The 24319-nt window shown below is 39.4% G+C and overlaps 1 protein-coding gene across 1 annotated transcript in view; it reads left to right on the top strand.

Moving 5' to 3' along the window:
* Window positions 1-24319, top strand: part of LOC145996948 (uncharacterized) — a 185549-nt gene that overhangs the window by 40769 nt on the left and 120461 nt on the right. The window contains exon 2 of the mRNA XM_083133534.1: window positions 8797-8832. Within this exon, the coding sequence (XP_082989660.1) occupies window positions 8797-8832 (36 nt within the window). The remainder of the gene's footprint in view (window positions 1-8796; window positions 8833-24319) is intronic.

A 24319-nucleotide genomic window follows, 5' to 3' on the forward strand; every position in this document is an offset into this window, starting at 1 on the left:
AGTTGTTGATGTCAATATTTTGTTGCATTTACGAAAAAATGTCGTATTCCGAAAAACAGACTAGCTACCACGTGGATAGAGTGGGGCTTGGCAACTGTGGTTTAGTTGGAGCTTCTTGAACAGCCTACATGCGAGATTTAAGATTAACAAAAATAAGTATTTTAAGAAGTCAGTCAAGCGTTTACTTTTAAACTAGGATGATTAACAGATTCCTTATTAATCATTATTCTTAGAAAGTAAGTATTCTTGGCATTATTTTTTAAACGTTTTATTTGTTTAAAACATGTTTTTCCGGTTCTTGTTTAAAACACTGTTTAAATCATTAAAAATGTTTTAAACAATGAAACTGTTTGTTTAGTTTTTTTTTCGGAAAAAGAAAAACACAAATTTTGCCAACCCTGGGCAAGACAAAAATATATCCGGGAAGTAAATGAAGCTAACATTGATAATGACAACCGTTATTAGGAGGAAGACACCAGACCGAGAGGGGGAGAGGCGCAAATAAGGAATCTTGGAACTTTCCTGCACTATGTCTGGGCAAAGAGAGCAAAGAAGCTCAGTGGGGAGAGTGATCATGAGTGAAAGGGGGCCAATAAATCAAAAATAAATAAAATCAGTAAATAAATTAATTAAGAAAAATGTAGGAATTACTTAGCTATGAGTTTAGTGAAAAAAATAGTGCTAGTCTAGTGAAAGTAAGGAAAATGAAAGACTATGTTTTTTAACCGAAGCAATGCGAAGAGGAAGTAGACTATGAGTAGGGGTTAGGGAAAATGCACTAAAAATGTACTGTACGGTATGTACACTCACCTCACTTAGTACTTCGGCAGTTTGTTTCTTAATACAGCATATTTGCAGAAGATACAATTAAACCTCCAAGTGTATATACACTGTATAAAACACATCTTATTACTACAGCTGTAAAGGCTCATACTTGAAATAATAAACATAAATTCGAATTCTAATGTTACTTTGTATTTGAAATATTGTACATTAATTATAATATTAATTGATAAAGCTTTTTCCACAAAAATGTGTCCGAACAAATACGGTAAAATAGACATTTTCATATGATCATAAAATAAATGTCATTTTGTATGGTATGTATAGTGTCTCCCAGGAGTCTGTGAAGCAAGAGAATTAAAGCAAGTTCTCTGCGCAAGTAGACTCGAGAGGGCTCAACCAGAGAGGGGGGAGGGGCCTCCCCGATGGCGCAGTGGTAGCGTCGTTGCCTTGTAATCAAGGGGTCCTGGGTTCGATACCCGGTGGAGGCACATAGTGGTTCGGATCCCACTTTAAACTGTAGGTCCAGTCCCGATTAGCCTTACTGTGCATAAAGTGGACTTAAAACACCAAATCAAATCAAAAGCAGAGAGGGGGGAGGAATACGGAGGCAGCAACGCGACTGCAGCTACCAGCCGTCTAAAGCAGCGCGTACTGCTTCGCACCGCTCACTTGCCTTCTCTCTCCCTTCTCTACAGTTATGTGCAGCGTTTCTCCACAGTCCCCTGGGAGTTGAGCAACACACAAAACGCCATGCAGGGAAGCGAGCATTTCAGGATCTGTGTGTCCGATTATTTTGCCGCTGACTGTACATGTACTATTTTTATTGTAAGTGATTGTATAGTATATTAGGTTCAATATAATTGGGAAATGTATCAAGTGCTGGACAAATAATAATAATAATTCATGAGACGTGTACCAAGTTCCTTGACTTGTAGGTACAGTCACGATCAGTTCTGGGTTGTAACGATCCCATTCAAAGTCAAGTCAATGGGGTCGTTACAACCCAGAAATGTCCGTGACTGTACAATCCATATATTGCTTTATTACAATGATGGAAGGTTAGGTAAAGCTCAATTTGCTGGCCCAGTAGAAGCGCCAACCTAAGATAATATTTTTGGAGGTGGCAAGGTTGGAATAAACAATATTTTATATGTTTAAATGTACGTGACATTTGGGGGGCAGAAAGTGCCTTGCCCCCTCCCCCTCCCAAAGTCGGTGCCTATGTGGCCCAGTTCAGCATATACGGCGCAAATCTCATCGTGGTTCATGTCGAGTTCATTAAGGTGAACACGATTCCCTTTTCATACATTTTCTCTCTCAGAAGGGGGGGATGGGATCATTCTAAAGCAACAAAGCGGCGGCGTCGTTGAAAGTGAACTTGCGTGCTTGAAGATTGTGAAACGCTATAGCCCTGTTGTTCCAGAAACATTCCGGTACTTGCCGGTCCTCTTGGTCGTGATAGGTCAATTATGTTCCGCCAGGTTTCTTGGGCTGTTGTCTTTCGAGCACTTGCCGTTTTGTAGGTCCTGTAAGGCCACTCACTCACTCTCTTCCCATGGCTCAAGGTTACAGAGAATTCTACATATTTATCTCAGGAGGAAAGGGGGGGGGGGAGGGATTCTGTTCGTTACAGACTTTCGTAATAGTATTCATAAAGCTTGAATAGTTGAAATTTGAATTCTAATATAAAACTTTGGGTCTGTTAGCACTTAAGAGTCATTCCATGCCAAATCAACACAGATATGTGCAATTTTCAACCTCACCATCTCCGATTTTCATGAAATTTGGGGAGTTGAAACTATGCATAGAACTTAGTAACTATGAAAATTTTTAGTCTCGTGCGTCTTGTAATTGTTAAATTATTCAAGGTCAAAGTTTGCAGAAATTGCCTTATTTGAGCCCGCTTAGCTATACTAAATGTGCTGTAACTCCGCCCCTATTTCGCCTAGGAAGCTCAAATAAAGCTTATTGTACAGGAAATTGAAGAAGCTTTCCAGTGATATATAACAAGTCTACCTTTGGATAAAAATATAATTTTGTCACGTGACCTTGACTTTTGACCTTGAATATCTCAAAACATGTCATCACCAAAAATCGTGAAAAAAATATATTTGGTCCCTCATACCATACTCTAAAACATACCAAAAAATCATTCTGGGACTGCAATGGGATCAGAAGATACAAAATAATATGTGTAACTATGTGACTGATAAAAGCCCCATTACATGAACTATGAAGAGTCAAATGTCCCTTAACACCCCCTACAAAATGTGAAGGAGTTATCCTAGGTATAATTGGTCATAAAAGAAATAGGTTAGGCACAGGGAGATCCCTAGCTGTGTGTGTCAAGCGCAGATCCGGCATATTGTTGACCGCCATATTGAATTCAACGCAAAAATTTCAAAGGAAAGGGGGTTATGTGATATATCAAATCAGGCTAGAATTTCACGAGAAATAGCTTAAAAGGTATTTTGCACCCGTCACGTTATACGGAGTCCAGCCCCTTACCATAAGAAAAAACATAACTGTAATGTAGCATAACTAAAATCTTAAAATATTCTGACTTAGGTTAAAAGCTGAGGCTGTAAAGGGGCAGACACTCAACACACATAAGGACAAGAAAGAGGACAACACACAGAATTATACTAGCCATAGGGCCAGTCGCCAGAGCCTCGTTAGTCTGCAAAAAACAGTCCAGGGTGTACTATGTGGAAGTGAGGTTGACAATTGGATGTACCACGTGGAAGGTCACTCCTTACATCCCGAATAGTTGAAGGCCCCCATATTTAGTTATTTTCACTAAAGTATGGAGTTAAATATGGACTTAAAATTGTAAAAATTTGCCTTTTTAATAATATAAGACACTACACGAGCTGCACAAATTACACGCTTACATTGACATTAATTGCAAAACAACACAAAAAGTGTTCCCATTTTCTTTTTCCAAAACAATGATTAACAAAATGTTATTGTAAGTGTTCGAACGTGAATTTCCTTCTGTTGTATCTTTAGATGAACTGTGTTCATTATCGCAAGAACTAATGGGAGTGTGTTTCAAATTTGTCAGTTATTCGCAAGAAATGCACCCAACTCTTTCGGTCACACAGGGACGTGTAAGTTATCGCACGAATATGGAGTATATGTTGAGAAATGTTCTGAAATTTAAATTATATGTAAAAATAACTAAAATATGTAAGATATGTGCCAAAACCTAATATCCGTATGGAAAATAAAAACTGAATTTTTCGAGTCTACATGCCATGATGCTCAAAGATAATGCAAAATATAACTGATTTCAGCTTCATACATAAATATGTATTTATAGATCCGTTCCATGCTAATCACCATCACACAGAGTTTCCCAAAATAATGTTTACACTCTTTGAACTTTAATAACAGAGAAACCATTGAAAATAACTTGACTGGACTTTTTGCATTTGAAGCTGCAATGTCTATGTTGAACATGTGTGAGAGCATATAGGCCTTCTTTTGTTTTTGGTCCCGTCACAGACTGTCAAGCTGTTACACAAAATGGCATAGGTGAGAAAATTTTCTTTCGAGAAACGTAAGAAGAGGCGAATATCCATCCAGATCTCCTGATTTAACAGTTAAATTACTACCTGTGGCGAACTGTGATGAATGTTGTGTACGACACAAAGCCAGAAACACTGAGTGACGTGGGACATGCAATTGAGACAACCTACGCTTCCCTTCCCGCAGAAACCGTATCTGCTGTTTATCGATCTGTTCAGATTGCACATAATGTATTAGTGCCATTGGTGGTCATTTTAAACATGTATAACTTTAAGGTATGTGACACCAAAAATTATCGTGCTTGCTATTAATACAGAAGGCTGTTTCACGTTGATGGTAACGATTTCGGTCACCAGGGAGCAGCACGTAGGCATAGCACAGAGCAGCCGGAGCCAGTAGGACGAAACTACTGTGTGTTGACTTGCAAAAACGATAGTTGGTGTGTGAGTGAGTGCTTATATGCCACCAAAAATTCCAGTCTTTTGGGAGGGGTACATCTGTGCCCTTTCCGACGTTGGTTATAGTTATAGCCACATAATTAAACAGTGCCACATGAAAGCATTTCATGTGTTAAAGAAGGGCATCAATGCAGTGTTGAATCGCCATAGAGCTTGCACCGTACCTGTTGCTGGAACCAGTCAAAGTCGGCCTCGGACACATCGGAAGCCCAAGCGTTCCTCCGATGTTGTGCGGAAAGTGAGATCCTTGGTGCGATGTGAAAACCCTGCAACGCAAAGAGTGATTGCACAGGCAGTGCAATGTTTCCCTGCAACTGTAAATCGCATCATAGCCCAAGATTTACAACTTGTGCGGAAGCACAAGGCTCAAGTTCATAAGTTGCGTGCCTCACATGTCCAGGAGAGGAAGACCAACAGTCGGAAGCTCTACGAACGCCATCTGGCAGGGGACCGCTGGAAGTATGTGGTGTCCCTGGATGAAGCATGGGTGTATCTGTCGGGATGTGGTAAAAAAAAGGGCCATCTACTATCGTCCACGTGATGCAAGAGGTCGATCTGTGTGGGTACGTGAATGTGCTGAAAGTTTTCCACGTGGGTTCATGGTTGTTGGTGGTTACTGCCATAACGGCAAACTTCCACTGCGAAGAGTGGGAAAAAAGGCTAAAATAAATGCAACCTATTACCAGACGAATATTTTGGAGCCACTTTACAGACATGATATTCCTTCTCTCTATGGCAGCGACACATCTCGTGTTGTCATCCACCAGGACAAGGCTTCCAGTCATACGGCAAAGTCCACGCAGGCATACATGGATCGGATGGCACGTGAAACGGGCATTAATGCAATCCCCTTTACAGACATCCCTGTGAAATCCCCCGATGCCTCTTCCATGGATTTTTGTGGGTTTCCGTTGTTGAAACGAGCCCTGGGAAGCAGACGGCACCGCACAATTGAGGGTCTTTGGGAAGCTTGTCAGGAGGAATATGATCGTTTGGACCAATGTGTTCTTCAACGCAGTCTCCTCCAATGGAAACTCCGATGCAGGGCCATTGCTGCAAGACAGAGGTATCACGTAGAGCACCACCGCTCGTGGCTTCGGGTTCTAACTTTGTTACCATGGACATGAAACGACCTTCTGTAGTGTTCCTGTTATTGACGTTCAAAGAGAGTAAACATTATTTTCGAACACTCTGTAGTTATGATTGTTACTATACAATCATAATTATTATTCCAAATTTACTATTATTTTTATATGATTGTAGAGACCTGACCTTCGTATAGCCGAGTAGTTAGCATAGCGCGCTATTATGCCAGGGGTCCCGGGTTCGAATCCCTGCCTGGGCATGAGTGTTCTTTGCGAGCGTTTCTTCGCCAAATTCATCGTATCATCACTCATCATCTTCGCGATTAGCCAAAATTGACAGAAAAGCGACGTAAAGTAAATAATAATAAAACCAGTGTTGCTGTTTCTCTCTCTCTGCGAGTTCAAAAACAATAACGAAATTATTATTTTTTAAGAACGAACTGGCAACACTGCTCATGAAACGATTAAAGCTCTTGATTTTCACACCAGCATCAGTTTTTTCTTCACCCTTGTTCGTACAAGATAAGAATCATGCTCAATTTTCAGCGATCCAACGAAAAAACTGAACATGCGGGCAGCTCTCAACATCTGAACACACGCGGAACTATCAACGAAGGGGGATGACGCAACAGTATAAGGCTTCCGTGTGTGGAGAGGAGTGTTGGCTGAGAACGGGACAATCCTTGAACTGGTTGGGAGCTGGGCTAATAATAGCCTTTATCGTTGACGGATCTCGTAACATAGATCAGCTTGGAAAAGTTTTTTACTTTGCTCTGATAAACTCTGGTAGGATCGCTGTTTTGTTAATGCAACATGCTTTAGCAATCTACATAGGGCACGAAATTTCATCAAACTCGTTTAAAGAATGCGAAGAGGAGTGGTCTCGCATTCAGATGGACGAAGGTTGAGAATCAGTATGGTTTCTTACACAATTCAGATTTTTTTTCAGTTTTTTTTTTTAATTTTTTTTATTTTTTTTAGGTATTCGCCCACTTGGAGCTCCTCCATGGCGTAGAGGTAACGCCATCACCTTGTAATCTATGGGTCCCGTGGTTCGATTCCTGTGCAGGCACATTGCATGGTGGTACGGATCCCACCTTGACCTGTAGGCCCTTACATAAAATGCAATCATACAAATCCTTCTTGTGAATCATTTAGTCACATCGTCGCGATTGTGCAAAAGTGAAAGAAAAGCGACACGCCGGACCCTGTGGCCGAGTGGTTAGCACATCGCGCTGCGAAGCCAAGGCTCCCGGGTTCGAATCCCGCTCGGGCTTGGTTGATTGTGAATGTCCATTCATCAATTTCATCATTTCATCACTCGCCCCCATCTTCGCAAATTAGCCAAGAGGCACAAAACGCAAAGTAAAATAAACTAAATCAATCAATCAATCAAAAGCGACACGAAATATACAAATAGGAAGAATACATACCGGGTGGTCCAAAAGTCCCGGAACGGTCACATATCGTGCGAAATACACATCGAATCGGAAAACGAAAAAATACGTGTTTAATAAGTGAAGGAAAGCTATTCAATGATATCACACTTGATTCCCCGCCCCCTGGAAGGGGGGTCTACCATATACTCTATTGAAAGGTCTTGACGTGCAGATTCCGAATCTGCAATCGCTTTCACTCTAGCTCAATTAGCTAGAACTTTTTAAATTTTTTGGGTTTTATGAAGTTTTCACTTTTATTCCCCCCCCCCCCCCCGCGAAAATTTAAAATCGCCATATCTCCGTTCCTAATTGAGCTAGGAGGATGGTTGATAGCTCGTTGGACTTGGAATGAAGTACTCTTTCCGATTCTAAATACAAAATGGGGGTTTCCATTTAAAATTTCACAGTTGGACCTCCAGGAGCCTTGGATGGGAAATAAAGTGTGATATCATTGAATAGCTTTCTTTCACTTATTAAACACGTATTTTTTCGTTTTCCGATTCCATGTGTATTTATCACGATATGTGACCGTTCCGGGACTTTTGGACCACCCGGTATATATGTACACAATTTTATTTTTAAATTTATGATACATCTTAGTATAATAAGCACAGTAATATGTAAGCAGTAGCTACAATGGAGTTGTATGCACAGATAGGTTGCAATGCAGTACCACTTTTCTTTCTTTGGTTCAAGCTAATTTTTCGTAATATAAAATTAAGCCAGATACAGTAACCGGTATTAAAAATGGGTGACCTACATCCTGAAATACCAGCTTCCCTGCCAGGCGTCATGTGTGTTGCCTAACTCTACGGCGATAAGTGGATTTTAATTGTAAATTTTCCATGGCAAATTCCAGCACCGCCGTATAGTTTGGCAGTACACATAACGCCTTGCAGGTAAGCGAGTATTTTATTGCCGGTGACTCTACAAGAGAGGATGAAAACTGTAGCATAGGGAGGCATAGCTAAGCCTTAAGGCAACGTTCACTTTATGAAAATCACGAACACATCACTTCTTTTCACTTCGGAATGTGAAACTTGTAAAAAAAAATACTACACGGATTATCAAAAGTCAGATTGCACAGGAAGTTTCTGACAGCGACGGAAGATGTTGACAAAAGACGGAAGTGTGGAGATGATTTTCCTGAGTGGCCACCGCGGTCTCCAGACCTGACACCAATGGATATTTCCCGTTGGTGTCATTTAAAGGCGCTCGTCAACTTAGATTCAGAACATACAGCATCTGAAGGAATACATTGTGTAATGTGAAGACATGATTATGCCGGATGTTCTGTAGAACTGGAAACGTCGCGCGCACAAATGCATTGATGTTCAAGGTGCACACGTTGAAGATATGTAACCTGACATTTGACACCCTGTGTAGTTAAATAGAAAAACACACTTCTAAACATAATGTAGACGTCCTTATAAGAAACTGTTCCGATTGGATGTAAGGTGCCTCGTTCTGATTTCTTCTTCTTCTTTCTTGTAGGTTTCCAAAGGCGACCATCGCTACTCCAGTCCAGTGGTAAGTACCTCTGGTATTACAATTTTATTGTCGTCCGAATCAGTTACGGCTTATTATCCCCTTTTCATCGAACGCAGCGTGCACTTCGCGAATTGCCTCAACCAACCAGTTACATTTCATTTACCTAATGAGATGATTTGTCGCTGCTTGTTACGATATCAAGGCCGTTTTCCAATGCTCTAAGTTCCCTGTCTTGTCCCTCGGAAATGAAAGTTCTTGTCCAGAGCGGATTACATGCTTGTTCCAGCTCAATTCCAGGCTACCTTAAGGGAGATTTCAGACCGAAGTGACAAGCAACACGTGTCGCTTGGAAGCGAACTCGGAGTAATCAATGCAACCTTTCGAACAGAAGCGATACGACAAGCTGCACGCGGTCGCTCTGGCTGGGCAGTTTTCTCGATGGCGTGCATCGTGTCGCCTCGGTCTGTGTTCACGGTGAATGCTTGCTTATAGGGAGAATTCACACCGAAGCGACACGTGTCGCTTGATGATATCATCAATCGAACGCGCGTCGCGTCGGTCTGAAATCTCCCTAAAAGCAAGCATTCGCCACGCATGCCCCACCAACAGACCGAAGCGACAAGATAAACAACATTGAGGCAACGGCCTAGTTCGAACGACACGCAAGCGACAAGCAACACGTGAAGCATATAATACATTAGATATATATTTTTTGAAAATCTAAAATCAGTGGCAGATTATATTTTTCGCCCGAGGTTAGACGTCACACAGGGGGTCATTTCTATTTTCTTCCATGTTAATTGACATTTTATTGTTAGTTTTAAAACTAACTGGGGAGCAGAGGCGTCTCGTGAACGCATGCGCAGCATGCACCGCATGCGTTCACGAGACGCCTCTGAGGGGGAGGGAAGACAGTCGCAACAGAACTCCGACTTCGATGACTTTACAAGTCTCACCTATAAAATGACCTTAAAATTGAGCGGTTCTGGAGTAAAACTTGATAACCAACAAAAGTATGAAACAGAGTAAAACGCAGGTGAATGATCGTCCCATTGTGGCTTATGGGGTACCCAGATGTTTCCCCGTGTGTTTCTGGCTCTCAGCAACTACTGAAGCAACTTCGTTCACTGTTGTAAAGCAATTTTAGACTCTCTACTAGTAACTGAATCCAATGTTAACTCAATTTTGAACCGAGTGTAGGTTATCAAATTTTACTCCCAAGCCGCTCAATTATTTAAAATGACATAATTTTAAGACAAACACACAAAATTGCCTTAAATATTAATATATATGCTTTAATTTTTCGTAAATAACAAAAGAACTAGGTACTTGTGTAAGTACTGTTGCTGGAGTTTATTTTCAATCTCCTGTCACTATCCGTGACCAGGCAACAAGATGAAGCCTGCTCTTTCCTTTGCACGTCAGCAGAAATACACTAAAACGTTGATTTTTATTTGTACGTGATACATGAAACAACCATGAAGGAACAAACTGCCGTTAGAGGACCTAAAACATTATTAAAATGCAACAAAAGATTGCGGTCCCGGGTTGGAATCCCGGCCTGGGCATGGATGTTTTCACCATGTCATCACTAGGAGCCGAAAATTTAAGTTATAACTTTTTTTTATCGGATCGAATATTGGGGGAGATCTTTACGCATCTGATGAAAATCAGCCGAAATAGGACTTGATAAGGCATATTTTGACATATTTTACCAATTTCTCGTTTTTACATATTTCTTCAATTTTTTCGTAATAAGACATTTTTCTGTATGATTTCGTACTTGTCTTGTATATGATCGGTTATTTTATAATTTATTCTTCGTACCTTTAGCGCAATGGATAGTTTATATTATTGATGGCAAGATACGGAAATTACAGACTAAGAAATTAAAAGCAGATGCCATCTTTCTTACTAAGTAATACAGAACAATAATACCCCACTTTCTTTTTAATCCCGCCGACAATTGATAACCTTTTGAACATTATTTAGGAAAAATGTTCTCAGTTATTGTTGTTCAGGCACGAGAATCATCGTAAACAAGTTTCACTTGTTCTCATTTCTTTACCTTTTTCGCTTCTCACAACAATCAGTTAAAAGTTAGGCTGTTTTTCAAATTCTATGTAGTTAAAAAGCTGCATAAAAAAGTCGTGTTTGTGTATTGATTTCCTTGATTTACCAGAGCTGAAGGGAAATGCCTATTACACTTTATTTTCCACAAAGGTGTAATTCTGACATTGTAGTAAATGAAACTTATAATAATTGCAGTGAACCTCTCCATATTTTCAGTATTTTTCCAATACATATTTTTAATTTTTTTGATATATATTTTTGTGACACAATTTGCAGTTTTATCGGACATAAAGTGCCGGGTCCTAGTTATCACCTAAGCTCCTCCTGGGAAAAAATACCTTTCTTGCCTCCCCCTGGAAAAAATCCTGCAGATGTCCATCACTCATCCTCACCATTTAAACAAAAAGATTTGACTGAATTCAGATAAATAGTAATGAAGTACGGCACCAGTTCTAAAGTACCCATATACGCGATTCAGCGCATAATCCTCTCTGACACTCACGAAAGGCAAGGCCGCCTTGCACAGGTGCCTGGAAACCCGTATCTTCTAGAACAACACAATGACTTCATAACTTTTTTTGCAGGAGTGAGTGTGCTCACCTTGAATGCCAGCGGTCAGTTATCTCGTCGCTAAAATAGAGCACAACAATGTTCAGGTGATCGCAGAAACGCTGCATTGTGCAATAATCCTTTCCAATGTGCTCTTTTTTTTTTAATGCAGATGGATTATGCATCGTGGTCGGCATGCTGATGTCCAGACTTCTTAATCCGTAAAGCGTGCCCAAGGTGCGTGTAGAAAATGTGAAGGCAACAGATGTTTAGTAACGTTGGAAATATTCCAATTCTGTTGTGTTGCAGTTCTTGGCTAATATCATAGGTCTTTCGGAAGTTAATTGTGATTTCCAAACTAGGGTTTTCATCACTTTGTTTGGACGGTAGGGTCGAGGGCTAGTGGTACAACAGTGCTCTTAGATCCAAGTAAATGTTGAGCAGATGCCTTGATGGATGTTCGTGATTGTTTTGTTTTATATTACTTCGCTTTTTTGTCACTTTTGACTAATCGTGACGATGAGGATGCAACTGAGGAAGGGCCACTCTCACAAGACACCCATGCCCAGGCCGGGATTCGAACTCGGGACCCCTGGCGTCGTAGCATGTGCTACGACAATCACTTCATCACGGAGGTCGGTGTAAAATTTTGATTGTTCTTTCGCCAATTTAATACGAGCCTCATTGAGGGTTATACACATGGTTATACCATAGAGCGACCACAAGGAAAAGAACCTTCGACGAATAGTCTCCGCGCACCTTTCACTTCTTCCGTTCAGCTTTGGCTATAAGGAACCATGCTCCACTCTCCCCCTCCCCTCCACGCGGGAGTATGGTGCACACAGGAGTCGCTGGTCTGGGCAGGTTTTCTCGCTTGTGGTTCCACTATAGTTGTGTGTGCAGGCAGACACCAGTGGAAGAGAAGTTGATTTTAAAATTATGGGCATATCAGCACATAAATAACTTGTGCCCGTCACTCAATATGGGGATAAGAACCTTAAATGAAACAAAATGAGAGACAGGGCCCTAAATACGTTCGTTAAAAACTACCTCAGACAATTTTTAAAACTAATATTGTCCTAGTCCACTATCCACAACTAAAGCTATACGCTTTCTGAGTCTCCATAAAGTCTCCATGCTGTGGCCAAAAGCTGAGGCTGTATAGGGGAACTCAGCACACTTAAGGAAAAACACAGGGCAACACCGCCTTGCAGAGGATTGTACTGGCCATAAGTTCAGGCGCCAGAGCCTCGTTGGCCTAGTAGTTACTGAAGTATACTACGGAAAAGTAAGTTTGACTTTTGAGTGGTTTCTCAGGTCACCCCTTACACCCCAATGGATGTTCGTGTAATGACAATTGTTCAGAATATCACGAGGAACTTTCCAAATAGAAGAAAAGTTGGAATGCAACCCTTGTCTTTATCTCGTGCATACTGATGGAGTGGATGGATACCCTTCATATGGATTACTATTTTCCCGGTCTATATTGGTCATACAGGTGGGGCATGGGAACCGAACGAATTTTAAACAGTCACTACAAAGTTAACTTTCGCTGGTAAAAAATATATTTACAGAAATATATAGTGAAGATCATAGCATTTTATGCTATTCATGTGCGAAAAATTACATCGGCCAAATGGCGTCCACTTTCGCGGATGCAAATTTGAAGGCGGTCATGGAAATTGGCTCTACTTTCTGCAGCATGTCTCTGTCGATTTCCTACAGCGCACCACACGGTCACTTTTTAGCTGTGAAGGGGTTTCTGATTAAGTTGTCGGGGATTTTCCACAGCCCAGTAGCGACACTTCTGTTTATTTACAGAACCATTTAGGTGGAAGTGAGCTTCATCACTCATCAACAACACCATGTCTTCATTCCAACACAAAACAAAACTGCTAGTAACTACTAGTAACGGAACATTTGACTGTCTATCATAAAATGCTATGATCTTCACTATATATTTCTGTAAACATTTTTTTTCCCAGCAAAAATTAACTTTGTAATGACTATTTCAAATTCGTCCGGTTCCCGAGCCCCACTCTTTATTATGTAACTTTTCTGCCCCTCTAGGTTAACATCGATGATGAGGGTGAAAAATTCTTTCCACTTGGACTAATGAAAGAAAGTTCATGCTTTTTAAAATAAAATAAAAATATGCCGAATATGACCACAAATAGTGAAAATATGCTCTATCAAATAGCAAATCGATATGAATTTCCATGCCAAAGAAATTCCTAGCTTTGCACATGAGAAACAGTGAAGTTTTTAGCAGGCCCGCAGCTATAGCTATTTTCAAAGCAATAACGGTGGTTTCATTAGGGAAATATATCACCGAAACCTTAATAGTTTCAATTGAAAACAAGCTGCAGGGAGTGCACTGAAATTCTATCGCATCATCTGGATGTTTTGCAAGACCGAAATGGCTTCCTAATGAAGAGTTTGATGGCCACATTTGCCTTCGCCCAGATAGTGGTATTCTCTCGTCCCGGTAGCGCACGAACCAACATGCTGCCACAGGCTACTTACTTGCAATCCAGAAAGATCTAGACATTTTCTTAATAAGCACGAAACGAGTTTGTAATCAAAGACCTTCGTTCGTCTTCTTCTTCCTCTGCCTCTAGTGCTTCTGTCGAATCTTCGCTTCGTTTCTGGCAAGAAGGAAAAGATAGACCACCATTGTCACGGTCTGCGACGGTGATGCGTTCAGATATGCCGGTGGCAGGAGCTGATTTGGGCTGGAAAGAACAACGTGTTCATGTTTGAAATTATAACCTTGTGTAGATTCAGCCTTAGGGAAATATTTAATGAAGGCAATTGAACTCCCAAGTAGAAGTATGGGAAAGAAGCTTCCAATGTTCGGTTATGACCCTCTTTGGAAAGTTAGTTTTAATAGTGACTGGGTTACAGTTACTGTTACTTCGCTTACAAAGTAGCTCAATTACAGTTACCCTTTTCGAAATATAAAAGTTACTTTTTCAGCCACTTTATACAAGGTTAACTCGTACATGCAATGAGTTGCTAGTATCACTGCAAGTAGCGACCATCTGATTAACGATAAATTTTCATTAAATTACAATAAACATGTATTAAATATGATAACATAGAGTCAAGAATATTCAAAATAAACCTTTATACTTGGAACAATTCAAAGTTACTCGTTTGAAAATAAAAGTAACAAGTTGCACTTATGTTACTCGAAAGAAGTAACTCTTATTTGAACTGTGCCGGTCCCCGTGGCGGAGTGGTTAACACATCGCGCCACGACGCCAGGGGTCCCGGGGTCTAATCCGGCCTGGGCATGGATGTTTGTGAGTGTCCACTCCTCAATTTCATCATATCATCACTCATCCTAATCTTCGCAAATTAGCCAAAAGTGGCACAAAAAGCGAAGCAAAATAAAGAAACTCCCATCAATCAAAATCTTCACTTCCAAATACTTCCACGGATTGTCAATATAATTAAAGAACACTTTAGATAAGAGTTTTGCTTTAACTCCACTTTATACACAGATAGGCTGATCGAGACTGGACTTCATTTTATGTGCCGTCATACAGTATGGCACCTGGCGGAAACTCGAGAACTATTAATGTTAGCTAAATCTGATTGCTGGTTTTGAAAGCTCGTGTCAACTTATGTATTGTATCAACAACAGGTCTAGGTCTATCTTTTATATTCTGGAATGTCAAACCGGTAAAGATGTATAAGTAGAAATTTTTGAATGTTTTAGTTAAACTTGTAATAACAAGTCAAACCTGTACAACTCCAAATTATAATAATAAACTATGTTGAAAATGTTAGCACCTTCCTTCTAGTTCACTCATCACCAATGAACGTTATCCTCGTGAAGAAAAATTGCGAATATATCGATCGACCTCATTCGTATGGGGCATAGTTGGTCTGAATACACTTACGTTAACCAATACTAATGCCTTATTTTGGGGGCAGAGTTTTTTTCTGTGTCATTGAACTTTCATTCTTTATTCTCTCAAATTATTATGTATCGTGTACGCCTAGTTGGTGTGTTTTCTCCTTATTTTCCGTCGCTTTTCTTCCACACACTGGCCAATTGCGGCCAAGATTAGATGAAATTGTTGAAAGGATGCTTATAAAGAAACACCTACCCCCAAACTGGGACTAAGAACATGGACATATGATGACAAGGTCATAAAAGGCGCACGCCTTGATTAAGGAGCCTAAAGACGGATGCACCATTATCATATTTATCATGCGCCGCAACACGTGCAATTACCAGACAGACACGCTCACAACACACGCGTCATTAAATTACTACGGGATGGACCGACTTGAAAATCGTGAGTAATTTTTTTTGGACCATCCTGTATGTTGGAATGTCGAGTTTCACGTCACCGTGATGCATTTGGAAGATTTAAAGCTCTTCTGAAGCGACGTCATGTTGGAGTCCACTCCCTGCACGTCGAAAGTTATGTAGCTGTTGGATGAGCAATTTGTCATGTCGTTTAAGGTTGTAGTTGCCGTAAATGCGAGAACAGGTTTAGCTCTAGGCATGCACATATGTGATATTAACGACTAGTGGGTCCATGTGTTATAAATTGCGAGGGCTGTGCAACAATTTTTCACCACGAAATATCTTCCCGATAAATCTGCTTCATTTCAAGGCTTCAAGGGACGTCACCTAACCAATTTTAATAAGCCCAGGGTGGAATACATGTATTCGTAACCCGAAAATTATTGCGTACTAATATTACTTCTGTCAGTGTCTGAACCAACCGAAATTAATTATTTTTTTAATAGTTTCTTTGATATAAATTAACCACTGAATGACATTTAAGAAAATGTTTATTAATAGATTTTAATTCAATTATATTTACAACGTCATCAAATATCTGCATGAAATCACATTCATGTAGGAAGGAGGCAGTCATAAATTTGAACAGAAAGGGCAACTTCCCTCCCGCCTCTTTAGGGTCCCAACGGCATATAAAAATAATAGTTGGTGTACAGTTATTACGAGTTTATATGACGCTGCTGCCGCTTCCAATTAAGCTACTTCTGCGAGGTTTTCTGACATAATGAATTGTCTTGACATAGTTAAAAGTAGTCAAAATTGCTGAAAATCATGTTCTACAGTCAACAATAGTTAATATGCATTTTTCGTTTAATTATATAATAAAATCATGAAATGAAAATATTATTTTATGTCAAACAATATAAATTCACTACAGCGTCAAAATCCAATGAAAAGTAAACAAAAAGGAAATTATGGTAGAAAATGTTGTTGAATGTTTTGATGTGTGATATTCAACCCACCTAGTTGTATGCGTCGTACAGTGGGATCCATGAGTATTACCGTACAAATTGTCCATCACCATGTTTGTGCACTTTATTTGACCCAATAAGAGCTTCAAGAATTAAAAGAAAACTCAAATCAAGCTGTTGACAACTTCTGCACCAGCATACATGAAAATCCATCGCTTAAAAACACAGGATGTAAGAGAAAAATTAATGAAAATAGTCACAGTAATAATCATGGATCCCATTGGCACACTGGAAACGAAGAAAAACACTAATTTAGGTACTTTTAGTAGCATGCTTTAATTCTTCATTTTAACCTTCAACATGTTCTGTTTGTTGCCTTTCGTCAATAATACGAAATATACCTATAAATTAATTGTTTATTAATTGCAATAATGTTTATATTGCCATCGTATAGGACACCCTCAGACTAAGGAACAAAAATCTCTAACTTTTTCAACCCTCTCAAAAAGTTTGGTTTTAGGCCCCGAGTATATTGTATGCCTCAGGGCCCGCACCATCCAAGGCCGGCTCTGCAAGGAGTTTAACAGTTTAACCTACGATTGATACTTGTATAGCTACACTCGTCACCAGTAAGTAGTGAGAAATGAAAGTTTGTGTTTTAACGCCACCGTTATAGATTTTCACGGACCTTTGTGTGCTTAATTCGAATACGTGACTTGACTTGCCAGAAGATGTGGACGATTGGAACATACTCCCCAAAAATCCTTTCGGCGCCTTGCACAAGAAACACACATTTCCATTACTTCTGCGTGGGGAGCTACCAAGCTTTTAAACCTGAAACCATACATTAGAAGAATTGAAAGAAAATATCAGGAGAGAAATTGAAGCAATTTCGGAAGAGGGACTGATACGTGTTAGTGAAAATTTCCTATAGACCGTGTTAAAAATGTAAACATAAACATTGGTGAGGTCTTGCCCGGTCCCCCCGGAACTTCCGGTTTAGGCCGGTCCCCGTTGTTGCCAGTGCATATTCACCAGCATACGAAGTAAGAAATGAGCACTTGTTTTCATTAGTTATGCGACGATAGTCAAGAATTGTATTTGTTAAAGTTCTACTATGAAGAAGTGGACGTCTATAATCCGTCGGATGATCAACTGCAGAGCAGATTATTAAAATATGACGTGTCTTTGTGGCCGCCAGTTGTATAGCACACTACGTACCACAGAATCTACGTACATACAAGTATCTCATGTACACGCACGATGAACGTTTAGATATATTGAATTATTTTGTAAATGGAAAAAGTGAGGGAAATATAATTCTATAAAACAAGTGATATTATTATATTATAAAGTATGCTTAAGTGAATCTTTGCCAACAAATCTGCAGAAGTAATGACACAAAGTAACAAATGCTAGTAAATATATGTGCTTTCAACGTCGCCTTTCCGCCTGAGCGATTTAGGAAAAACCTATGATATGGCATGCCACTTTCACTTGCACGAATTTACTTCAAGCAACAAGGGAGTTTTCAGATTGAAGCGACAAGCGATATCGGGGTTTCGCACAGAAACATTCGATCTAAAGCAAACCATTCACAAGTCACGCTTGCGCAAATAACAGGCCGGGGCAACACAATGCACGGTATTGATAAAGCGGCCCAGTCCGAGCGACAAGCGACACCTGCAATTTGTCGTTCGGAAGGTATTGTTTATTTTTTAATATTGATTTCCAAGAGACACGTATCGCTGCAGTCTGAAAGCTTCCTTACGTGTCGCTTGGACTGGACTGCTGTTTTCTCAGTACCATACATCGTGTCGCCTCGCTCTGTTGTACTCGTATGCAAGATGAATTGTTTCCTTTAGAGTAAAGGGGCTATTGCTTGTCGCTTCGGTGTGTAATCTCCGTGCCACTTAAAATAAAGTGAATCCTCAGTGATCAATGAAATTTTTCGAACCGAAGCGACACGACAAGCTGCACGTGTCGCTCAGATTCCCAATGGCGTGTATTGTGCCGCCTGAGACTTGATTTCCCATGAGCGGTAAATGCTTATTTATAGACTAAATGATCCTGTGTCGCTTGTCACTTCGGTACGAACCACTGCTGTTGCGTGTCGCTTCGTTTTGAAACCTCACTAAGATGCGTGCTTTTCACCACAACACAATACGCAGATAAACGATCAACATGCTTGTAACAAATTGCAAGTCGTAAAAATCCTTCCGGGTACCAGTCCTTTCTCGTTCTGCGTGTATCAACAGATTTCGTCTCTCTACGTCCTTCAGAAACCTACGAAGTGATACTTGACTCAATAAATTTGTTCCCGACCGAACTGTGCAACCATATGCTACACAGCTGACACCCTATTTCCTTGTAAAAGAATCTCCACTTTGCCCTTTCATATTAACGTCCATAGCATCCTAAGCGTAACCGGATGTTCGAGGGAGACCAGACGAGTGCGCATGCTCCGCAGTAGCTCCGCCTTTAACACCGTCTATAAGTATGCCGTAAATGTGTGGATGCAGCAGGACATAATTTCCAACCCCTCTTGTAACAAGCTACGTGCTCATTTCAATTGTAACTGTCAATGTAATTGTACGAGATTATTTCATTACATAGCTAGCGATTTCAGTTTCGTGAATGTTGCATCCAGTTTGCCGGCAGACGTGAATTTACTTCCTGGGGTATTAGCCGCCGCTCCACGGCCACCTCGGCCGTGAAAGGCACTGTATACCCAATCACTGGAAGGAGTTCAGTGACCCTAGGAATTGAGCATTTATTATTATTATTATTAATAATAATAATAATAATAATATTTAACCTTGTCTAGTTAAGTTAAGAAAATTAAATATTTGTCTGGACACTTTAAATGTTAACTTCGATTTGTTCTATGCAAATTTTATGAACCATGCAATATTTTTTTTAGGTGCTACATAAATTAGTTATTTGCCTCTTCATTGACTAGCATAGTAGCCACTTGACGATATAGAACAGTCGTTCTTTGAAGTTATTCTGTACATATGTAGGTACTCCTTTTTTCCGACTAATTAGAATATGTATAGGTTTATTATTTTTTTCAGGTCCCTATGCAGTTCGAATTTTTTAAAAAAAACACGGCATAATTAGTGCCAGTCGGAATGGTTTGAACCCGATAGACCCTAACCATAAATGCGAGCATGGTACTCACACTAACACCAACATCTAATGATGTAATAAGCTTCGTTGTTTGAACATTATTGTTACATGTCGGTTATAGCAATCACACATGTATCTAATATTTTTCGCCATTTCCTGGAGCATTCTGAATTATCCTTTTTCACATTCTCTTCCGTTCGATTATTTTGTTAATAGTTCGCGGTGAAGTAACGCAGTAAATCACTGAGAATTTTCCCACTGTGAGAATTACAGTGTTACTAACTGAAATTGCACACTTTTCACAAGACGTTTTTCCTCTCTCCTCCAATAAAATCTGCGTGTTCAAACATAATTTCTATGTTTTTTTAACGTCATAGCTACATACTCTCATAATATTTAGGAAGAAAGTACCCGGCAGCGCTATCAATCACTATAAATTAATTTTCCTAAGAGTTGGTGAAGATTAACTCCGAAAAGATCAATTTACACCACGTTAGGTAAAGATTAAATGAGCGTACATTTTTTTAAAAAAAAATCGATCACACATATGCATGGAAATGAAAAAATGAAAGTCAATATATAGCGTTATGTCTAGGTTGGCAACCCTACTTCAATCACTGACAGACTGGTATGAGCAGTAAGATGGTGGAAATGATAAGGGTGGCTATCCGAAATCCAATATTTTTTTATCTGCCCTTTGCATTTCCCTGCCGTCTACAAATGTTCCTTAATGTCAAATGAAGCCATTACCAAGGTGTACCGGGTCACCATAAAGCCTGGAACTATTGCGAGAACTCATTTTCTTAACGAAAAACTTTCTCCACATGTCCGCCACCAGTCTGAACACACTTCCGCATAACCAATGGTGTGGATAAGAAAATGTTTGGAAAGAAATGTCTTTGAGCGTTTGTCCAAAAAGTTACCTTGGATTTCCTTCATTGTAATGAACAGTTTCATTGCACAGAAATAAATTCATTTCTCAGTCTTTTTGTATTCGTGATTACCATAACTTCCAAACCCATTAAAACATCTTGGATTAATTTAAAGCTATCACCCAAGCTTCTGCCCTCAAAATCTACTTCACAGCGTGAATTTTTCCCATTTTTAATACAATTTTCGTTTTTTGGTCCATGGCTTGTGAAACCAATATTAAAAAGAACAGACAAAATATAAAATTTCTGTATCAGAATAGTTCAAGATAGAGTACTGGCATGGGCGTCCGGAAGGGGGTCAAGGGGGGGCCGTGCTTCCCCCCTGGAAAGTGAAAGTCAACCAAAAAAAATGTATTTCACACATATAATTTCATTTTAGCCACAATAATATGTGTTAATTATTGCATGAACACCATAAATTCAAATTAAAGCAATGTTTTTATGGAACAACACTACTTTTGGTGAAAATTTGCCTTCGTTTGCCTCCCCCTGGAAAAAATACCTTCCTTTCCCCTCCCTGGAAAAAATCCTGCGGACGTCCATGAGTACTGGCCTTCGCAAACCCTTCCAAACATGGAATTCTATCAAATCTTAGAACACGGAATCCTTCTCGTAATCAAGTTTGAGATTTGTTTTCGGAATCGTGAATGGATAATTCTTCGCTGGTGAACTCTTGCCGCTGTTGCATATCCGGTCTCATGTAACTAACTAACTAACTCTCTAGCCTTCTTAAACCCGAAATTTCATGGCTGCAGCAACACAGGCCTTCCATCTTTCCCTATCTTGAGCAAGGTCTATATACTCTTTTCCATCCATACAGATTTCCTTTAGGTCCATCTCAACGTTGTCCCTCCATCTTCGTCTCGGCCTTCCTACAGGTCTCTTACCATCAGGTTTCCCAACAAGAATCCTGTAAACTCCTCTTTCCTCTCCCATTCGCGCCACATGGGCTGCCCACCTAAGTCTTCTTGATTTAATCATTCTAATAATATCTGGACATGAATACAAATTATGTAGTTCTAAATTATGTAACCTTCTCCACTCACCTGTCTCCTCATCCCTTTTAGGTCCAAAGATTTTCCTAAGGATCTTATTTTCAAATACTCTCAATTTATGTTCTTCTTTCAATGTAAGGGACCAAGTTTCACACGCATATAATACTACAGACAAAATTACTGTTTTGAATATTTTAACTTTTAGTTTCTTTGATATTAAACGAGAAGACAAAAGTTTATGAAGAGAGAAGTAACATGCATTTCCTGAAATAAGCCTACTTTTTATTTCGTCTTTAATATAAGTTTCATTTGTTAACATTACTCCTAAGTATTTGAATTTGGAAACTGGTTGAAACGAGTTGTTATCAATAATTAGATTTTGATTATTACCTAACACTTGGTTTCGTCATGTAAGCATATATTTAGTTTTCTCTTTGTTAACTTCCAAACCTATCTCTTTAGCAGTTTTGAAAAATATTTTAGCATTATTCTTAATTGTATTTATATCATCCCCTAATAAGTCTACATCATCTGCATATGCTAACAACTGAGTCATGCCATTTAATTTTAGTCCTTCTTTAGTTTCTTTTACCTTCCTAACAGCATATTCTAAACCAAAATTAAAGAGCAATGGAGATAATGCATCACCTTGTTTTAACCCATCATGAATTGCAAATTTATCAGACACATTAATACCCACAAGAATTTTACTTTCTGTTTCACTGGTGCATATTTTTATCATACTAACAAGCTTCTTAGGTATTCCAAACTCTACTAATATATTATATAATTTCTCTCTTTTGACCGAATCATATGCTTTTTTGAAATCCATGAATAGCTGATGGACATTTTGATTATATTCCCACTTTTTCAAAAGCCGGTCTCATGTACCAATACTAAATACCACAACTTATTTTATACAAAGGATCTGAAGCTATTCTTGAAACAAGAGTGACTTCTTTATGGACTACAAACCCTCCACAATTCATTAAATGATTGCTCGGGGCTTCACACCTGATAGGGCCTCACGCCCCATGTGGCTCATACAAAAAATTGCAATAGATAGAAGTGAGAAAAATAGATGGAAAGGCTAATTATTGTGGGTGATAAAACTACAACATTCTGTTTTTACTCCGTTATAAATTCTAATTAAAACTTACAATTTGAATGAATGTGTCAAGTATTTATATTTTTAAGTAAACCGGAAGGTAGCAGTCTGATTATAGAAGCCATGACGCTTTAAATGAGCTATAAATTAAATAATTTCTCGTTGTATCGAATCTGTGATTGTTGTTCGAGTGTGCGTTTTATTAAGGAAATTTGGAAGTTAGCGTTTAAGGACACTGAACGTTGTCCGTGCGCTGTAACAAGCGATTCGTAGCATCTTCGCTTTGTTTGGCTTATTTAGTGTCCACTACAGTAGGTGGGTGCATCCAGATAATGGTAAATCGTGTAGTGATATTACAATTATCAGTAATGTCGGATAGAGATAGATAGCGTTGTGGGAATAAAATTTCCATCCGGAGTAGGATGAAAGAGCAGAGCAGAAGAAAAGTTTACCGGGTCACTGTTGAAATATTTGAAAAAGAATATAAGGAAAAGTGTTGCAACTGGCGTTTACATGCAGTTCTGAAATACCAAACACGCACTGGATCAAAATAATAATGATTTCATCTTGAAAGAAAATTACAATCAAGGTTTCTTCAATTGTTTCCAAAAGATAAAGAAAAACGAAAGAAGGCTCTATGGAGAAAATATTATATTAATCCTGATATTGATTCGTAATCAGTTATTATTATTATTATTATTATTTTTAAGTTTGATAATATTTTATTGACATATGCCTGAAAATTTTGTATACATTCACATAATTGAGATTCCAAATTTAAAGAATGTAAGGGGACCTCATATTTTAATGTCGCCCATGGCCTCCCGATATGTTGCTACGCCAATGTATGCCACCACATAGATTATTTGTACCCGTCGCGCAATTTGGAGGTAATGTCCCTTAACTACAAAATGAAAGGGAGCCTCCCCGATGGCGTCATTGCCTTGTAGCCAAGGGGTCCCTGGTTCGATACCCGGTGGAGGCACAAGTGGTTCGGATCACACTTTAAACTGTAGGTCCAGTCCCGATTAGCCTTACTGTGCATAAAGTGGACTTAAAACAGCAACTCAAACCAAACAAAATGAAAGGGAGGACTCTGACAAGAAAAAAATACTTGTATATCTGTTCAAAACTTCCTGAATCAATTTCTGAAACTAATACTGTCGTTCACTGCCTTCCACAACTAAGGCTACTGTCCGTGAGGACTAAAATTTTCTTACCTAGGTTAAGAGGTGAGGCTGTAAAGGGACACTCAGCACACAAAAGAACAAACACAGCACAACACGACCCCATAGAGGATTATACTGCCTTGGGTCGAGACACCAGAGCCTCGTTGGTCTGCAAGAATTAGTTTCCGGGGTGTATTTCGTGGAAGTGAGGTTGCATTTTGGGGTCTTTTCAAGTCAACCCTTGTTTTATTGTCATTGTTGTTGTCATTATTCTGTGGTCAGGATTTTTCAAGCAATGAAAAAGAAAAGTAACCCTATATTGTCAGTTTT

The sequence above is a fragment of the Lepisma saccharinum genome, chromosome 13, assembly GCF_977018435.1.
Source record: "Lepisma saccharinum chromosome 13, izLepSacc3.1, whole genome shotgun sequence".
Taxonomy (NCBI): Eukaryota; Metazoa; Arthropoda; class Insecta; order Zygentoma; family Lepismatidae; genus Lepisma; species Lepisma saccharinum.